Raw genomic sequence first — 19,485 nt, 5'->3', positions numbered from 1 at the left:
ATACCTCCAAAACCAGCGAAATAAAATTTCTGAATTTCTGGCCATTTAATCTGTAAACATGTCTTAAAAAGAATACAGTCTTATAATACCGATACGACTATTTGTTTAAGCGCGAGCTATCACAACTTTTCCATTTTGAAAAATTTTCAAAAACCGGCTCGACAAAAAAAAATTATCGAATCAAATTCGGTTACAAAATTTCACGAGAATCAGTTAAGAATTGCGACCTGTAGAGGAGAACATCCGGACATACAAAATTAAATATCTTAATACCTCCAAAACCAGCGAAATAAATTTTCTGAATTTTTTGACATTTAATCTGTAAACATGTCTCAAAAAGAATACACTCTTATGATACCGATACGACTATTTGTATAAGCGCGAGCTATCACAACTTTTCCATTTAGAAAAATTTTCAAAAACCGGCTCGACAAAAAAAAATTATCGGTTCATAGAATTCGGTTACAAAATTTCACGAGAATCGGTTAAGAATTGCGACCTGTAGAGAAGAACATCCGGACATACAAAAGCAAAACGCCCGAGTCAAAACGTAGACCTTCGCTTCGCTTCGGTCAACTAAAATAATTTATAATCAGTTTGGAACCACACTTGGTCGAACGAATTAGTTGACAGTGACTCACCTATAGTGGTATAGTTGATGTAGTAGTATGAAGCGATCATGCCCAGGTTGAGCGGTTGCAGGTCCATATCCTCCTCGATGGCGATGCACTTTGACTGCTCAAGGTCCGTGAGGGTCGTCTCCACCAGCTCTGAGAGGTGGTCTGATAGATGTCTGTTGACAGAACACTCATTAAAAAAAACGCTTTTTAATTACATTTTCGTACATTAATCCGCATATTTCTGTCAATCTCGCACAGTGACATTGGCAACCAGCATCATGGGCGGGACAGCAATGAGCCCCGTGCATGAACTATAGGGGGCAGCATAGGAGCCGTCAGATTTTTGGCGCGAGGCGTAAATATGTCGTTTATGCTTCCGATGTAGCCCACAAGATGGCAGAACCTACTATGCACAAGGAAACGTACCGACGAGAACGGTAGATGGTAGCACTTGCTTTGGCAATGTACATGTGCACTATGTTTCTGATTCAGGCCACAAGATGGCAGATCCTCCAACGCGCACGGTCCCTATATAATTATGCGCGTGTAATAGAGATATCAACTTTTATTTCTTTGTAACATCCGTCCCGCGTCATTGCAAACATCCGCGCTCAATGTGACTGGCGAGTGACGGCGACCGCGCCGCTTCCGCCCCGCAACCGCTCGGCGTCGGTTCCACATTCGGTCAGCGTATCGAGGGCGGACTGAACGCGGTGCAGCGCTTCGGCAATGTGGCATAGCTCATAAAGTTCTGTGCATTCCCAGTTGCGCGGCCTTTATTGTGCAACCATGGGTTTGAAATTCGTATGCACAGCCTCGACAACTAGATGATGGGGTCCGTACCTGTGAGTGACGCCCTGCAGGTTGTAGTAGTTGGGGTTCATGGTGAGCCGGCGGTAGAGGAACGTCCAAGTGAGATAGTCCACGGCGTCCTGTTTGTTCTCTATGGTCTCGGTGATGGTGGGTTCCGTACCTGTGAGTGACGCCCTGCAGGTTATAGTAGCTGGGGTTCATGGTGAGCCGGCGGTAGAGGAACGTCCAAGTGAGATAGTCCACGGCGTCCTGTTTGTTCTCTATGGTCTTGGTGATGGTGGGTTCCTTACCTGTGAGTGACGCCCTGCAGGTTGTAGTAGTTGGGGTTCATGGTGAGCCGGCGGTAGAGGAACGTCCAAGTGAGATAGTCCACGGCGTCCTGTTTGTTCTCTATGGTCTTGGTGATGGTGGGTTCCTTACCTGTGAGTGACGCCCTGCAGGTTGTAGTAGTTGGGGTTCATGGTGAGCCGGCGGTAGAGGAACGTCCAAGTGAGATAGTCCACGGCGTCCTGTTTGTTCTCTATGGTCTTGGTCACGATCTCCGCGTTCATGTGGTCGTGCAGTCTGTGGTCCAGGTGACTCTGCATAGGTACATAACACGGTTAGTTAATACTATATGAAATATTTTATTGTCAGGGAATTAATGTTAAAAAACTACTGTCACTGTCAAAGGGACACTCGTCAGGGGTTCTCAAAGTAAAGGCTCGCTGAAAACTTAAAATTAAATGTAAGAAATGAAGTATCTCAGAAACTATTTATTAATGATCACACCGTTACCTATATGTAAGTTTCGTAATATTCAAGATAGACTTAATGTGCAAAATAGAGAAAAAATCACAATAACTATTACAGGGCGGCTAAAAAATAACTGCATTCCCGTTGTCGGGGTTGGTCCCATAGTAAAAGTTACTCAGTATAATTCCAAAACCTCGCTGGCAACGGGAATGTACTTATTTTTTAGCCACCGTGTATACATATGTCAAACCTAGCAACCTAGGTAGTGTACAATGTAAAGAAGGTTTCTTTTACTCGTGATCCGGAGCAAAAGACTAATATTAGAGTATATACCTCCAGCGGGAGACAGTCGAGCAGCAGCTTGGTGTAGAACGTCTTGTGGTGCGCGCGGCACATGAGCACGGCCACGGAGTGCTCGTCCTCCGAGGAGGGGCACGCGCGGCCCAGCATGTGCAGGACGGTCGTGATCGGGTACTGCTCGTATGTATGGAGTTTGCCGTTGTAACTGAGAATTAAAAATACAACATATTAGGGGCTATTCATAAATTACGTCATTTCAAATTAGGGGGGGGGGGTCTGGACATCGGATGACGGTAGCATGAAGTAGGAGGAAATGGGGTCATTTGAAGCATGATTTTTGGATGATTATAGGGGGGGGGGGTCCAAAATCGTCAAAAATCGATGACGTAATTTATGGACAGCCCCTTAGGAGTCGATACACTTTTTGGAAATTTAGTCAGGCAGCCATAAGGGTTCGCGAGGTGTACAGCTCACAGAGCCTTTAGAATATATTTAGTAATTACTCACGTGTGTGTGTCGCACACTATCACAGTGTGCACGTGGGCGGCGAAGGCCCAGGCCAGCTCGGCGGCCACCACGCACAGCTGCACGGCGCCGCTAGACACCAGGAACTGCACCACGCGCCGGTCGTGTACTCACGTGTGTGTGTCGCACACTATCACAGTGTGCACGTGGGCGGCGAAGGCCCACGCCAGCTCGGCGGCCACCACGCACAGCTGCACGGCGCCGCTGGACACCAGGAACTGCACCACGCGCCGGTCGTGTACTCACGTGTGTGTGTCGCACACTATCACAGTGTGCACGTGGGCGGCGAAGGCCCACGCCAGCTCGGCGGCCACCACGCACAGCTGCACGGCGCCGCTGGACACCAGGAACTGCACCACGCGCCGGTCGTGTACTCACGTGTGTGTGTCGCACACTATCACAGTGTGCACGTGGGCGGCGAAGGCCCACGCCAGCTCGGCGGCCACCACGCACAGCTGCACGGCGCCGCTGGACACCAGGAACTGCACCACGCGCCGGTCGTGTACTCACGTGTGTGTGTCGCACACTATCACAGTGTGCACGTGGGCGGCGAAGGCCCACGCCAGCTCGGCGGCCACCACGCACAGCTGCACGGCGCCGCTGGACACCAGGAACTGCACCACGCGCCGGTCGTGTACTCACGTGTGTGTGTCGCACACTATCACAGTGTGCACGTGGGCGGCGAAGGCCCAGGCCAGCTCGGCGGCCACCACGCACAGCTGCACGGCGCCGCTGGACACCAGGAACTGCACCACGCGCCGGTCGTGTACTCACGTGTGTGTGTCGCACACTATCACAGTGTGCACGTGGGCGGCGAAGGCCCACGCCAGCTCGGCGGCCACCACGCACAGCTGCACGGCGCCGCTGGACACCAGGAACTGCACCACGCGCCGGTCGTGTACTCACGTGTGTGTGTCGCACACTATCACAGTGTGCACGTGGGCGGCGAAGGCCCACGCCAGCTCGGCGGCCACCACGCACAGCTGCACGGCGCCGCTGGACACCAGGAACTGCACCACGCGCCGGTCGTGTACTCACGTGTGTGTGTCGCACACTATCACAGTGTGCACGTGGGCGGCGAAGGCCCAGGCCAGCTCGGCGGCCACCACGCACAGCTGCACGGCGCCGCTGGACACCAGGAACTGCACCACGCGCCGGTCGTGTACTCACGTGTGTGTGTCGCACACTATCACAGTGTGCACGTGGGCGGCGAAGGCCCAGGCCAGCTCGGCGGCCACCACGCACAGCTGCACGGCGCCGCTGGACACCAGGAACTGCACCACGCGCCGGTCGTGTACTCTCGTGTGTGTGTCGCACACTATCACAGTGTGCACGTGGGCGGCGAAGGCCCAGGCCAGCTCGGCGGCCACCACGCACAGCTGCACGGCGCCGCTGGACACCAGGAACTGCACCACGCGCCGGTCGTCCGGGTCCACACCCTCGTGGAGATAAGACACGCCGGCTGCGAGGGTCTCCTTTAACATCTGGAATTGAAGGTTTCGTTTTTTTTATGTTATAGGACATTATTACACAAATTGACTAAGCCCCGCAGTGATTAAGGCTCGTCTCCATGGTTATAGATAGGCTGCAGACGTCAGAAGGTGTTTCACCTACCTTGTCCTGTATTTTATCGAGGTACTTCTGCATCTCCTCCTGGTTGGCGTGCAGGAACCGGGCGGCCTTGCCCTGCGCGGCGGCCAGCGCCAGCAGGTCGGCGGCCAGCAGGCGCGAGTCGCGCCGCGCCGGCACGAACACGGCGGCGGGGCGCGCGCCGGCGTGGCGCGCGATGGCGTTGTAGATGGGCTTCGTCATCGACGACAGCCGCGACGCCGCGTGCGGGATGTTGAAGCCCTGGACGCATGTGCTTAGTTTAATAAACACGTTCAATGTATTTAATAGTTATTTACGATACGAGTGTGGAAAGTAGGAAATTCGCAACGAGTGGTGATAAATTAAAACACGAGTGAAGGGAGTGTTTTATATCAACACGAGTTGCGTATTACCTATTCGCACGTGTATCGTACAACGTTTTACGGTACATATGGCTGCTTAAATTTTTCACATAGGCACGGAAAGTGGTTATTACCGCACTCGTGCGGGAAAGTAGCACCATTATTATAAAGGGTGGCCTAAAAATAAGTGCATTCCCGTTGCCAGGGAAGTTTTGGGATTATACTGAGCACAGACAAAATATCCTCCAGACTGAGCATAGTCGTGCTACCCCGTCTGCCACGCATACGGTAAATTTACTCCATGCTCGAGTCGAAAGTGTCTTTGTGTGACGTCCGTGAACTCGTTCGTCGTTTGAACGGACCAATCACGGCACGGGATCTCGCTCACCTCGTCCCGCGCACCCCCTCATTTTTGGCAGCATCGGTTGCATGAAATAATTGTTCTAAACTCGGTCTAGAGGATTCCTAGTCTATGATACTGAGCAACTTTTACTATGGGAACAAACCCGAAATCGCAAAATTCAAATTTTGCTGTTTCATATATTTTGGCTGGTCCATTTTCTATGGCCCGCATGGTTTCCGTGGCCGGGCATCAGACCGTCAACATCTCCTGAAGATGCCTCGTAGAGAAGCGAAACACGTGTCGAATATTGTTCTTTTGGTGGTAGTTTGTTATATTTATTTGCATGTAAAAAATACGCAAATAAGTATAACGGGTTAGCACTGATTGACTAGCACGTTATCTTTTAGCGGATTAGCAAAGTAATATTTTGGTTTTAATTAATATGGATTTCCGCAAAGTAACGCCTGATTCTATTCATTAGTAGTCAAATACCCTATTAACTGACTTTTTTTTTATTGACGGAGTGGGAATGCATTTACGCAGTGTGTGGGACTCGCCGCTCCTTATCCCTCTCTTAGCGAGAGGGGGGAGAATTTGGCCCTACCCACTAAACACACTCCGGCGTTTCACCCTCTTTGCCGTTCGTGAGGGCGCACTGGGATCGAGGTCATTCCACCACGGCGCCCTCACCCTATTAACTGACCTGTATGTGCAGCTCCAGGGGTAACGGTCTGACGCTGGGATGGAAGTTGAAGGTGGCGTTGGAGTTGCAGCCGAGCCACTGCGCCACGTCGCGCGCGTCCGCCAGAGGGAGCGACAGAGCCACTATACGGATCTGGCGACCTGTAAACAAGAATGTAGTTACAACATTGTCACACTACATGTCATTGGGACTTGGAGGTTTCAGTCTTTCTATGCCTGGGACTCAAGGAGTTAAGTTAAACAAAAAACCGGCCAAGTGCGAGTCGGACTCGCGCGCGAAGGGTTCCGTACCATTACGCAAAAAACGGCGGAAAATCACGTTTGTTGTATGGGAGCCCACTCAAATATTTATTTTATTTTGTTTTTAGTATCTGTTGTTATAGCGGCAACAGAAATACATCATTTGTGAAAATTTCAACTGCCTAGCTATCACGGTTCATGAGTTACAGCCTGGTGACAGACAGACGGACAGACCGACATTGGAGTCTTAGTAATAGGGTCCCGTTTATACCCTTTGGGTACGGAACCCTAAAAAAGCCAATCGTAGTACATGACTTACCGATCTGGGAGGATATGTATCGCATCCGGGAGCAGACCACCTCCAACACTGGGCCCTCGTCCCCTCCCAGCAGTTGCAGCGCATCCACAATGAATAGGGACACTGATTGCACGCTCTTTCGCACTTTCCATCTAACAACAAAAAAGGTTGCATTATACACGGTGGCTATAAAATAACTGCATTCCCGTTGCCAGGGAGGTTTTGGGATTATACTGAGCAACTTTTACCATGGGACTAACCCCGAAATCGCGAAAAAAAAAAATTTGGCCTATTCATACATTTTGGCTGGTCCAGTTTCTATGGGAGGATAAAATATAGGAGGAAAAAAGTTACCACTACTTTTGAGTTTATAACGCAGGGTTCCGTACCATTACGCAAAATTTTGGATACGGAACCCTAACAAAGGCCCCCGCCGCGTCTGTCTGTTTATTTGTATGTTCGCGAGAAACTCAAAAACTACTGAACGGACATGCGGTTTTCACCTATCGAAAGTGATTCCTGAGGAAGGTTTAGGTGTATAATTTATTAACCAGTGCAAAGCCGGGGCGGATCGCTAGTTATTTTTAATTTAATAGTTATAAAATATGTAGTAGTAGTATTGACTAACCTGCGCGAGAGCACGTCCCATTTCTCAGCGGTCGTGATGATGATCTGCCCCCTGTTTAGCAGCTTGTGATCTGTCGCCGTCTCGCCAGTTAGTTGCACCACCTGTTCAACAATAATATTACAGGTTGATAAGCGGTGGCCTAGCGGTAAGAGCGTGCGATTTGCAATCCGGAGGTCGCGGGTTCAAACCCCGGCTCCTACCAATGAGTTTTTGAAATATAGCTTGTTATTTACCAGTCGCTTATCGATGAAGGAACGAAGGCCAAGAAAATGTGACATGTTGAGACAGGAGGGAGGGGATGTCACAAACTTTGTGACGTCACTTTAAATTATTTAAGTCGCTGTACAGTTAAATAGCAAATTTTCGGAACGATAATCATTTTTTCATTCGTTTAATTTTCTTTCTAATCAGTTTTGAGTTATAAAATTATGTACTATTTTTTTTTTCAAAAATATTTTGATAAAATATTAATAATAGGTACAACCTACTTAATTCGATTTGCCGATTTCGTTGAAAAAATGTGACGTCACACCAGGGGGGGCAGGGCTAAAACAGGCATAAAACCTAAAAATTCGTGTGATGTAATTAATGGATGGCCCCTAACGCGAGGAAGATCTTTTGCATAGTTAGCAATGTGTAACTGACCTTAAGGTTGAACCCGTCAGGCGTGGCGAACTTATGGTACCAGTCTGAGAACACGATGTCAGCCAACGCGTCCTTGGGCAGCAGATACACGACCCTGCCCGCGGCGTTGCTCGACAGCAGCCGCAGTAACGCCAGCTCGGCTATCACCGACTAGTTAGCAAATAGCAATGTGTAACTGACCTTAAGGTTGAACCCGTCAGGCGTGGCGAACTTATGGTACCAGTCTGAGAACACGATGTCAGCCAACGCGTCCTTGGGCAGCAGATACACGACCCTGCCCGCGGCGTTGCTCGACAGCAGCCGCAGTAACGCCAGCTCGGCTATCACCGACTAGTTAGCAAATAGCAATGTGTAACTGACCTTAAGGTTGAACCCGTCAGGCGTGGCGAACTTATGGTACCAGTCAGAGAACACAATGTCAGCTAGCGCGTCCTTGGGCAGCAGATACACGACTCTGCCCGCGGCGTTGCTCGACAGCAGCCGCAGTAGCGCCAGCTCCGCGATCACCGACTTGCCGGAGCCCGATGGCGCTCCCACGAACACGTTGTCGTCCGTGTTGTACACCGCGTTGAACACCTGGACAGTGAAATCATCATTAACAATACTCTGTATCTTTATGTATTTAAATAAAAGTAAACAAATAATTTGTACATTTTCGGGTAGTTATAACATCTATTGGTTAACCAACCAAATACAAAACCGCCTGGATCTGTCACTGAACGACCTGACTTTAACCTACATTATTTGATCATGTAATATTTTCATCTACCCTCAACTGGCTTAAGGAGCCATTTGAGGGTAGATTTTGTTTACTTTTATTTAAATACCTAAAGATACAGACTATAAGCTATAAAATATGGGATTTGGACTTAGAGCATTTAATACTTGACAGAGAGAGAGACTTGAGCATTTACCCTGCCTGCGAAGCCGATGGTCCTGGGTTCGAATCCCAGTAAGGGCATTTATTTGTGTGATGAACACTAATATTTGTTCCTGAGTCATGGGTGTTTTCTATGTATATATTTATCTATATATCTATTATCTATATATTTATATATTTATATATATTTATATATTTATCTTTAGTATGTATTTATCTATATAAGTATGTATATCGTCGCCTACCACCCATAGTACAAGCTTTGCTTAGTTTGGGGCTAGGTTGATCTGTGTAAGATGTCCCCTGATATTTATTTATTTATTTGTTTATTTAATAACTGGAGTCGCCTTTAAGGGCTTACCCCTCTGCCGAAAACCTTGCACAATTGTGCAAACTTGTGTATGGAATGACATGGCTATTTGTACGTTACGTTGAAATCATGTAGAAATAGCAATACATTTGACGTCCCCTCCCCCGCAAAAATCGGGAGACAGTTTTGTACATAAAATGACAGCCATTACGTCTCTTACTTAATCGTCGGATGACAAGCAAAACTCGCTATTTACTATCAAAAAATTAAAGTAACAATGCACTTTATTACACTTGTAACACGGTTTATTGTCCAATAATTTCAATGATGTTAGTTAGTGACTTTTGCTTGTCATCCGACGAAATGCTCTAAGGATTTGGCATAATAGAGGGGAGGATAACCCTCATCTAACAGAATATTATTTTACAGAAATACACTTCGCATAACACGTATCGCAGAAAAACTTTTAGTCGAATGATACCTTCGCATAAATATATACTTGCCATAATAGTAATTTCGCATAATAATCATTTAGCAGAATTTTCTAAGTGGGTTAGGTTTGGGTTTTCTGCCAAATAATATTATGCGCAAAAAAAATTCTGCGAAGTAATAATATGCGAAAAGCAGTATGCCAAAAGTATTTCTGCATGTCAAACGATATTTCTACCAAGTAACATTATGCAATACAAAATTCTAATAAACAACATTCTGCGACATGCGCCATTCGCTCAAAAAGATTGCACCATACCTTTGGCCTAGTCTCGAGTAGGTGGCGTTACTTTTAGATATATAACAAATTTAACACATCAGTGAAAGAATAAGGATCCAAGTCAAATGGCGTTCTAAAAGTTTTAATCTTCTGTCGAAAGATGGCAGTAAATTTACTGTGGCTACATAATTTACTTTGACAATCCGCCTCTTTTTCAAAATCTCTTTGGTTTGTTAAAGAGTACATACCTGTGTTTGCACTGGGTTGAACTGCTTAAAAGTCTCTTTGTACAATTCCTCAAATTTAGGGTTCCGCAGAGCGGAGACAGGCAAAGGTTGGAGGTCCAACAGTTCGGTAGGTGGGAGATTCTTCTCAGGCAAGATCAGGTGTTGGAAGGACACGGGTAGCTGTGTCTCTGCTGCTATCCATCTGGTAACAAAAAATAATTCACAAGTTGCAAGAGTTACATTATACGAAACATTAACTTAGTCTGATAATTTAATTCGAATTACTGAATTTTTTCACCTGTCAGATACGACTCTAAGGAAGTATTGCGGCGGAAGAGGCTCGAACACTGGCACGAACAGTTTTACCTAAAACCAGAAAAACACATCAATGGACTAATAATATGACGGCTGATTTAGACGGCGCGCGAACTCGCATGCGGTTTTAGTTACATTGCGGACTGTTGGTGACGTCCAATTCCACCGACCGATCAAAAACCGCAATGTAATGAAACTCTCATGCGAGTTCTCGCATCGTCTAAATGAGCCCTAAGTCTAATACCGTTCGGGAAATGGACCCCTAACATAAGCGGTAATTTAAGAGCGCTCTTACAAGAAAAGTCGAAATAATGCAAAATTGATGATACTAGTCGACGAAATTCAGGACTTTGCGCTCATTATTAGAAACAATGAGTACTTGTTCCAGTAAAAGCGTCTTCTTATCTTTATAAATATCGTTGTAAATATTAGAAAAAGGACTTATTAAATTAGTAATGATTTTTTTTCTGATGGTCGTTTCCGAAAAACCCCGTGAAGCACTGAATGGCGAGCTCTTATTTGGAAATGTTGAGAATTTTACTCTGCTAAACCTGGCTATTTTGTATTACTAATACCCTGTACTTTAGGCATATCAAACTATATTTTTCCTACATACCTTTGAGAAAGAGAAAATCAAAGTAAAACGAACTCTATTTTCTCTCCGAAACAAGTGTCAATTCCTACGAAAATCTACTTAATATCGAAGTCATTTTCATACTCAAGCAATCTGCAACGTTTGCTTATACTGTTGGTATACATTAGTGTTTATGAAATTCTACTATAATTTTTTGGCAATTTTTTGAAAACTACTCTATATTACCGATGACGCGCGCTGCGCCAGCTCAGTGCCGCGGCAGAGCTTGTAGAGGCAGGACGTGTGTCGGTCGGCTCCGCACATTTTCAACGGCGACGACGAGGTTTTTTATCATTGTGTGCGGCGGGCGCCGTGTAAAACGCTATACTGTGTGCGTGTAAACCGCAACGAGAGACTTTGATCCTAGCACTGTTTTTATAGTATTATAATTTATAATGGTACAGTTTAATAAACTACCGGACAGGATTAAAAATATTTGAAACGACCTGACATTCTATATGTATTTATTTGACTCAAGATAGTACTCAGGGTCTGATGATGGAGCCGGAAGGTGGTCACCGGTACCAATCAACCATGCAACTAAACCACTTCGTGTTTAGGCTCGTTTTATTCATCTCAACAAGATCTTTGACACAAGATAGTACTCAGGGTCTGATGATGGAGCCGGATGGTGGTCACCGGTACCAATCAACCATGCAACTAAACCACTTCGTGTTTGGGCTCGTTTGATTCGGCTCAACAAGATCTTTGACTTAAGATAGTACTCAGGGTCTGATGATGGAGCCGGAAGGTGGTCACCAGTACCAATCAACAATGCAACTAAACCACTTCGTGTTTAGGCTCGTTTTATTCGTCTCAACAAGATCTTTGACTTAAGATAGTACTCAGGGTCTGATGATGGAGCCGGAAGGTGGTCACCGGTACCAATCAACCATGCAACTAAACCACTTCGTGTTTGGGCTCGTTTGATTCGTCTCAACAAGATCTTTGGCACAAGATAATACTCAGGGTCTGATGATGGAGCCGGAAGGTGGTCACCGGTACCAATCAACCATGCAACTAAACCACTTCGTGTTTAGGCTCGTTTGATTCGTCTCAACAAGATCTTTGACACAAGATAGTACTCAGGGTCTGATGATGGAGCCGGCAGGTGGTCACCGGTACCAATCAACCATGCCACTAAACCACTTCGTGTTTAGGCTCGTTTTATTCGTTTCTATAAGATCTTTGACACAAGATAGTACTCAGGGTCTGATGTTAGAGCCGGAAGGTGGTCACCGGTACCAATCAACCATGCAACTAAACCACTTCGTGTTTAGGCTCGTTTGATTCGTCTCAACAAGACCTTGGACACAAGATAGTACTCAGGATCTGATGATGGAGCTGGAAGGTGGCCACGGGTACCAGTCTACCATGTAACTGAACCACTTCGTGTTTGGGCTCGTTTGATTTGCCGCAACAAGATCTTTGACACAAGGTAGTACTGAGGGTCTGATGATGGATCCGGAAGGTGGTGACCGGTACCAATCAACCATGCAACTAAACCACTTCGTGTTTGGCTTCGTTCGATTCGTCGCAACAAGATCTTTGACAAAAGTTAGTACTCAGGGTCTGATGATGGAGCTGGACTGTGGCCACAGGTACCAGTCTACCATGTAACTGAACCACTTCGTGTTTGGGCTCGTTTGATTTGTCGCAACAAGATCTTTGACACAAGGCAGTACTGAGGGTCTGATGATGGATCCGGAAGGTGGTCACCGGTACCAATCAACCATGCAACTAAACCACTTCGTGTTTGGCTTCGTTCGATTCGTCGCAACAAGATCTTTGACACAAGTTAGTACTCAGGGTCTGATGATGGAGCTGGACTGCGGCCACGGGTACCAGTCTACCATGTAACTGAACCACTTCGTGTTTGGGCTCGTTTGATTCGTCGCAATAAGATGTTTGACACAAGATACTACTCAGGGTCTGATGATGGAGCTGATGATGATAGACAGGTACCCGTCGCCACCTTCGCGCTCCATCATCAGACCCTGAGTACTACCTTGTGTCAAAGATCTTGTTGAGATGAATAAAACGTGCCTAAACACGAAGTGGTTTAGTTGCATGGTTGATTGGTACCGGTGACCACCTTCCGGCTCCAACATCAGACCCTGAGTATTATCTTGTGTCAAAGATCTTGTTGAAACGAATAAAACGAGCCTAAACACGAAGTGGTTTAGTTGCATGGTTGATTGGTACCGGTGACCACCTTCCAGCTCCATCATCAGACTCTGAGTATCACCTAGTGTCAAAGATCTTGTTGAGACGAATCAAACGATCCTAAACACGATGTGGTTTAGTTGCATGGTTGATTGGTAATGCTACCTTCCAGCTCCATCATCAGACCCTGAGTACTGTCTTGTGTCCAAGATCTTGTTGAGACGAATCAAACGAGCCCAAACACGAAGTTGTTTAGTTACATGATAGACTGGTACCCGTGGCCACCTTCCAGCTCCATCATCAGACCCTGTGTATCTTCAGTGTCAAAGATCTTGTTGAGACGAATCAAACGAGCCTAATCATGTTACTACATGGTTGATTGGTATCCGTGACCACCTTAATCATCATCAGATCCTCAGTACCACTACCAGTTCATTTTTAAACCCTCGTTGATACAAACTTTACAACCTATAGGTACCAAATGCAATGACGAAACATGTAAATAAGCGAGTAGGTACCTATAATTTCTTTCGAGTAATATACCTTCATAAGTACGAGTATGGGGCTATTCATAAATTACGTCGTTTCAAATGGGAGGAGGGGGGGGGGGGGTCTGGACATCGGATGATGGTAACATGACGTAGGAGGAAACAGATTCATCCGAAGCTTGATTTTTGGATGATTTGGGGGGGGGGGGGGTCAAAAATCGTCAAAAATAGATGACGTAATTTATGAACAGCCCCTATGTACATTTGCACTGCATTTAGTATTTTCGTACTTACCAAATAACAGTTTTAGAACTTTAAAAGTTAAGTACAGTTAGTGTTGTTATGGTTGATTTCAATATGCTTCGCGAAGGATCAAGAATGTTTAATCCATCATTGTAGTGCGAGTGTGGTAGAAGGGATCGGCATACTGAGCTCGCACGGCCTGCCGCAGCGCGTAAAATACCTAAACTCGCTCAACGCCGAAATGTAATAGCGCTCTTAACCCTTCTTTGCATGAAGGGTTATTTTTGCTCGAGATGAATATATGTATGTGTCACGTAATTGTTTGCCGATTATGGGAAAAATAGTCAAAAAATATAACATCGATTTTTACTGCGAAATCAGTGTTAGACTTTGCATAGGCTAAATCATATTTATGTAAATATATAATTGTCAGTAAGAGATACATGAAAAATCTTACTACCATCAGAATGGTGAACTATTTATAATATACCTATGATAAAGTTTATAAATATATACAATTACAAACTCTGAAAAAAACGCTCAAAATCACATACAATCACCAACTTCTGGGCTTTTCCAAATTTTCCGATATTTAGTATTAAAACAAATGTATTTTTATAAATTAAAATACTGCGTAAATTTATGTAAAAAATCGGAAAATTGATTAGTGTCGAAAGTTGACAGTCTCAAAAATATATATCAATCACCTCCAAAAGTGCCTTTTATTCGTAAGACAATGTTATGGCTGGCGTGGCTCACTCCGCGATTTCGTCGCTTTGCTACAGGTACATCCGTTCCACACCAATTTTGGTGGCGCTGTCGCCACCTAGCGGCTATCTGTCCTGGTCGTAACAGACGCGTTTTGTTAGAGAGTGAGTCTTCTGTACCTAGTACTATTATTTATTTTTATTCTGTGGTTATGGTGGAAATATCCATCACCATGCAAAGAAGGGTTAAATAGAATATTAGTTACCGTGTGCTCGTCCTTGCAGTACTTCTCCTTGAGCAGCAGGAACTCGTGGTGCAGCACCACCTCGGAGTCCACATCCTCCACCAGGATCCAGAACGCCTCCGATTGACCGTGGATCTGTTAACACACCATAAATGGATAACGCCAATTCTCGGGATTAGTTGCCAAGCGGACCTCAGGCTCCCCTGAGTCGTGGCAAAAAGCCGGGATAACGCGAGGAAGATGATGAAATAGACAAAGGGTTAGCCGTTCTGGGCCAGTTACGAATCGAACGACTATAACATACCTTTTCATCCCAATGGAAATCAGGCGTGATGGTAAGCTGCACTCGTAGCGTGCTTCTCGTAATCGGCTGTATGTGTGTGGATAACTCAAGTTTGGGGAACTGGTGGACGTATTTGTGTATCATTTTGCCGAGTTTCGGCGCTCGGACCAGCTCCCCTATCTCGTTGGGGCCGAGCTCGTAGAGTTTCTCCCAGGGGAAGTTCTTCTTTTCGAGTTTTTTTATCACCTGTGAGTGTAACAAATAGTTATCAGTTATCTGCCAAGCGAGGAAGTCCTTTTTATCTGGAATTCCTAAAGAAATTCTGATAGAAAGGTCCTTATTGCACATGAAGCATAAGGACCCTCCTCTGATGGTAAGCCACAAATAGGTACATGATTTTTAGTACAATAGGGTATTTGACTATTAATCAAACCAGTTTCTTTTTTCGAACTGTCAAAACGATTTGCTACTATGGAATTTATATGAAACATTACCCAATGACGTCATGGTCAAGCTACCTACTCTTTATACTTCTATACAAATAGAAATTGTATCTTAAAATAACTGCTGTCTACGTTTCCCTATTAATGTTCTGGTGCTTTATTTCATGCATGGCGTGAAATAAATTATTTTAAATACAGTCAAATACCCTATTAAATTTACAAGTCCGAACACGCGATTAATCGGTCAATTAAAAAATAACAAAAGTTACCTCTTCAGGCATCTTTCGGAACTGTCTTAGCGGTGACATGGACTGCCACATGCGTCGGTCCACCATCTTGCAGAGAGCCAGCGTCTTGTCCACCAACTGGGCCCAGCCTGTCAAATAATGTCATTTATTAATATGGCTGAACACACAATTTAAATCTATCAAAAATTGTAAAAGGCTGTGTGCAGTGCAGAATCGAAGCAGAGGACTCTGCTGGTTCGATTCCAGCCTGGGGCGCTGGAGGCCTTGGTCACTTTTTCTTAGTAGACATTTATTTTCCTTTGTATTTTCTCGGAAACGTTCGTATTTGTCATGCTACTTCAATCAACCTCAGTACTTTTTGTACCAATACTGACTGAAATAGCAAGACACGTTCGTACGTTTCCGTGAAAATAAGAAGGAAAATAATTATGCACTACATCTGTATGTACGTACCTCTGTGCAGCACAATCTCGAAGATGGCCCGCAGCAGGCGACTGGCGGACTGGGTAACGTACACCATGTCCGCCATTAGGGCAAACCTTCTAGTTTCAACTGTATGTATGTATAGTTGTATGTACGTACCTCTGTGCAGCACAATCTCGAAGATGGCCCGCAGCAGGCGACTGGCGGACTGGGTAACGTACACCATGTCCGCCATTAGGGCAAACCTTCTAGTTTCAACTGTATGTATGTATAGTTGTATGTACGTACCTCTGTGCAGCACAATCTCGAAGATGGCCCGCAGCAGGCGACTGGCGGACTGGGTAACGTACACCATGTCCGCCATTAGGGCAAACCTTCTAGTTTCAACTGTATGTATGTATAGTTGTATGTACGTACCTCTGTGCAGCACAATCTCGAAGATGGCCCGCAGCAGGCGACTGGCGGACTGGGTAACGTACACCATGTCCGCCATTAGGGCAAACCTTCTAGTTTCAACTGTATGTATGTATAGTTGTATGTACGTACCTCTGTGCAGCACAATCTCGAAGATGGCCCGCAGCAGGCGACTGGCGGACTGGGTAACGTACACCATGTCCGCCATTAGGGCAAACCTTCTAGTTTCAACTGTATGTATGTATAGTTGTATGTACGTACCTCTGTGCAGCACAATCTCGAAGATGGCCCGCAGCAGGCGACTGGCGGACTGGGTAACGTACACCATGTCCGCCATTAGGGCAAACCTTCTAGTTTCAACTGTATGTATGTATAGTTGTATGTACGTACCTCTGTGCAGCACAATCTCGAAGATGGCCCGCAGCAGGCGACTGGCGGACTGGGTAACGTACACCATGTCCGCCATTAGGGCAAACCCTTCTAGTTTCAACTGTATGTATGTATAGTTGTATGTACGTACCTCTGTGCAGCACAATCTCGAAGATGGCCCGCAGCAGGCGACTGGCGGACTGAGTAACATACACCATGTCCGCCATTAGGGCAAACCCTTCTAGTTTCAACTGTATGTATGTATAGTTGTATGTATGTACCTCTGTGCAGCACAATCTCGAAGATGGCCCGCAGCAGGCGACTGGCTGACTGAGTAACATACACCATGTCCGCCATTAGGGCAAACCCTTCTAGTTTCAACTGCGATATGTACGCTTGCAGCAGCACGTTCACTTTGGCTGACGGCTCTTCTATACTTTCCTTTATTGGGATTGGTACCTGAGAACAAAAAAAAATTAGTAATTTTGCAAATTCTGGTCCCAGCTAGTGTTGGTAAGAACTCGAGTCCACTGAGTCTGAATTTGAAGAACAGTAAAGAAATTAGGCGTTATTGTATGATGTGTGTACCTAATTCACAAATTTTACATAAAGACAATACGTTTTGAATATATTTGTAAAAAAAAATCATGAGTTATCTGAAAAGGACTCAAGTCTCTACAAAAGAATCGGGTCTCTAACAAATTGAAACACAACTCGAGTTTCGACTTAATTATAAGAGTCTCAAAAACTGAGTCGAGTCTTGAAGCAGAGGTCTCAAAGAACTCGAGTCTTAACTAACACTATGTAGGACTGCATAGTTTTTTAAGTGCAGTAGAAGTAACGAAAAACTAACTTGGCAGGTAAAAAGCTACTTTCACATACTTTCAATTCATGCTGTAGCCCAGCGGTCGGCAACAAGCGGCCCGCGAACCTCTCACTTGCGGCCCGCGAGCCTCCCTGGCTATTTTGTATGTAATATTGACAAACGACAATATCTGATAAAGTCATAAACATAAACAAAGTGCGGGTCGCGTCAACTTCGGTAGCTACATGTGGCCCTTGGCTGCTAAAAGCTTGCCGACCGCTGCTGTAGCCGACTAATATATGAAAAAAACTTACTCGTTCCATCAGCTTATGTAACTCCAGTTTCTCCTCTTCCCTAACGGTTATATTCCTGAACTCAGCCGACAGGGAGAACACTCTAAACAGCTCAATCTCTCCCAGCGTTGGTTTTAGCAGCTGGTTGTAGGATTGCATAGTTTCGTAAGTGCAGTAGAAGTGGGATGCGATGCGGCCGAGCTCGGTGGGTTGGAAGTGGCCGGATTTACGCTCGTATTTGATCAGACCGGCTCTGGAAAATGTAGAGGGGTTAAATACAATATAACTCTACTTGAATCATGATTGGGTCCAACAATATGAATAAAATCGTGAAAGTAAAGCTTAGTAATGACTTTCAAGGAAAAATATAGCGAACCTGATTGGTCCAGTCGTTTTTGAGTTTTTGCTAATAGTCTATTTTGACGGACGGGTAACCATGGAACCCTACACTGAGGATGGCCTAACATGCTCCTGGTCGGTTTTTTTTATATCCCCCCCCCCCCCCACACCCTCAGCACTCCCCCTACCCTCGAGGACTTTTAGTATGTTTATCTGGACACCACAAGGTATAACTGTACCAATTTTCAAAACTTCATGAATTATTTCCGCTTATTTTTTCTTAAGCTATAATAATCCTAATGTTTATACTGAAATAGGACCATTTTTTGGAATCATACTAACATATATTCTTTGAAACCATTATTTCCATAATTCTTTGTTGCTGTCATCATGCCAATTGTAGGTAGAGTCTGTGCGGAAAGAGAAGAGTCGTGGAATGTATGGGGCCCAATACATTCCACGACTCTTCTCTTTCCGCACAGACTCTAGCAGTCTTTGGTCAAGACATAGAGAAATATAGTAAGACAAGAGTGCTCACTCCATACATCAGTTTTAGTACCAAAAAGACTATTATTTTCATAGTCGTCATCTAGCATCGAGTAGCGGAATTATCAGTACTGCTACTTGACAATAGGTGTAGCACCGACCGGAAAGTCTTATGTTGTTGAGCATTAGATGTCGACTATGAAAATAATAGTCTTTTTGGTATCATATATGGAGTGAGCAATCTATGTATTTTTCCTCTATGGTCAAGATTAGGGAGTATAACTAAAACAACGAAGTGAAACATAACATGTTAATAGGTACATACTTGTCTAGTAAGCTGGCGGCGGTGTGTATCAGATCAGCTCTGTGCAACTCCAGTAGATTGTCCTCCTGCTTCTTTTCCGGTGTTATGCCGTATAACGCCGGCTCCCGAAGCATCCGAATGTATAGATACGTGTATCCTATGGGAAATTATACCGACTATATAATATTTAAAACTTTCGCGTGTTGAACACATATTAACTCACATTTATAGAACTATCGCGATTTTTTTTTAGGGTTCCGTACCCAAAGAGTAAATAACGGGACCCTATTACTAAGACTCCGCTGTCCGTCCGACCGTCTGTCACCAGACTGTATCTCATGAACCGTGATAGT

At 45.2% G+C, this 19,485-nt stretch overlaps 1 protein-coding gene across 1 annotated transcript in view; it reads right to left on the bottom strand.

Moving 5' to 3' along the window:
- The window catches only part of LOC134803417 (U5 small nuclear ribonucleoprotein 200 kDa helicase), a 54,627-nt gene that overhangs the window by 11,448 nt on the left and 23,694 nt on the right, over positions 1 to 19,485 (bottom strand). The window contains exons 21-37 of the mRNA XM_063776237.1: positions 19,154 to 19,289; positions 18,025 to 18,256; positions 17,187 to 17,364; positions 15,721 to 15,827; positions 15,030 to 15,254; positions 14,747 to 14,860; positions 10,226 to 10,293; positions 9,949 to 10,129; positions 8,162 to 8,377; positions 7,157 to 7,257; positions 6,550 to 6,680; positions 5,992 to 6,131; positions 4,608 to 4,844; positions 4,269 to 4,477; positions 2,502 to 2,673; positions 1,854 to 2,014; positions 642 to 793 (exon numbers count right to left, since the gene is read on the bottom strand). Of these exons, the coding sequence (XP_063632307.1) occupies positions 642 to 793; positions 1,854 to 2,014; positions 2,502 to 2,673; positions 4,269 to 4,477; positions 4,608 to 4,844; positions 5,992 to 6,131; positions 6,550 to 6,680; positions 7,157 to 7,257; positions 8,162 to 8,377; positions 9,949 to 10,129; positions 10,226 to 10,293; positions 14,747 to 14,860; positions 15,030 to 15,254; positions 15,721 to 15,827; positions 17,187 to 17,364; positions 18,025 to 18,256; positions 19,154 to 19,289 (2,760 nt within the window). The remainder of the gene's footprint in view (positions 1 to 641; positions 794 to 1,853; positions 2,015 to 2,501; positions 2,674 to 4,268; positions 4,478 to 4,607; positions 4,845 to 5,991; positions 6,132 to 6,549; positions 6,681 to 7,156; positions 7,258 to 8,161; positions 8,378 to 9,948; positions 10,130 to 10,225; positions 10,294 to 14,746; positions 14,861 to 15,029; positions 15,255 to 15,720; positions 15,828 to 17,186; positions 17,365 to 18,024; positions 18,257 to 19,153; positions 19,290 to 19,485) is intronic.

Source organism: Cydia splendana, chromosome 26 (genome assembly GCF_910591565.1).
Source record: "Cydia splendana chromosome 26, ilCydSple1.2, whole genome shotgun sequence".
Taxonomy (NCBI): domain Eukaryota; kingdom Metazoa; phylum Arthropoda; class Insecta; order Lepidoptera; family Tortricidae; genus Cydia; species Cydia splendana.
The sequence above is the reverse complement of the archived record's forward strand: the minus strand, read 5'-3'. Positions and strand labels throughout refer to the sequence as shown.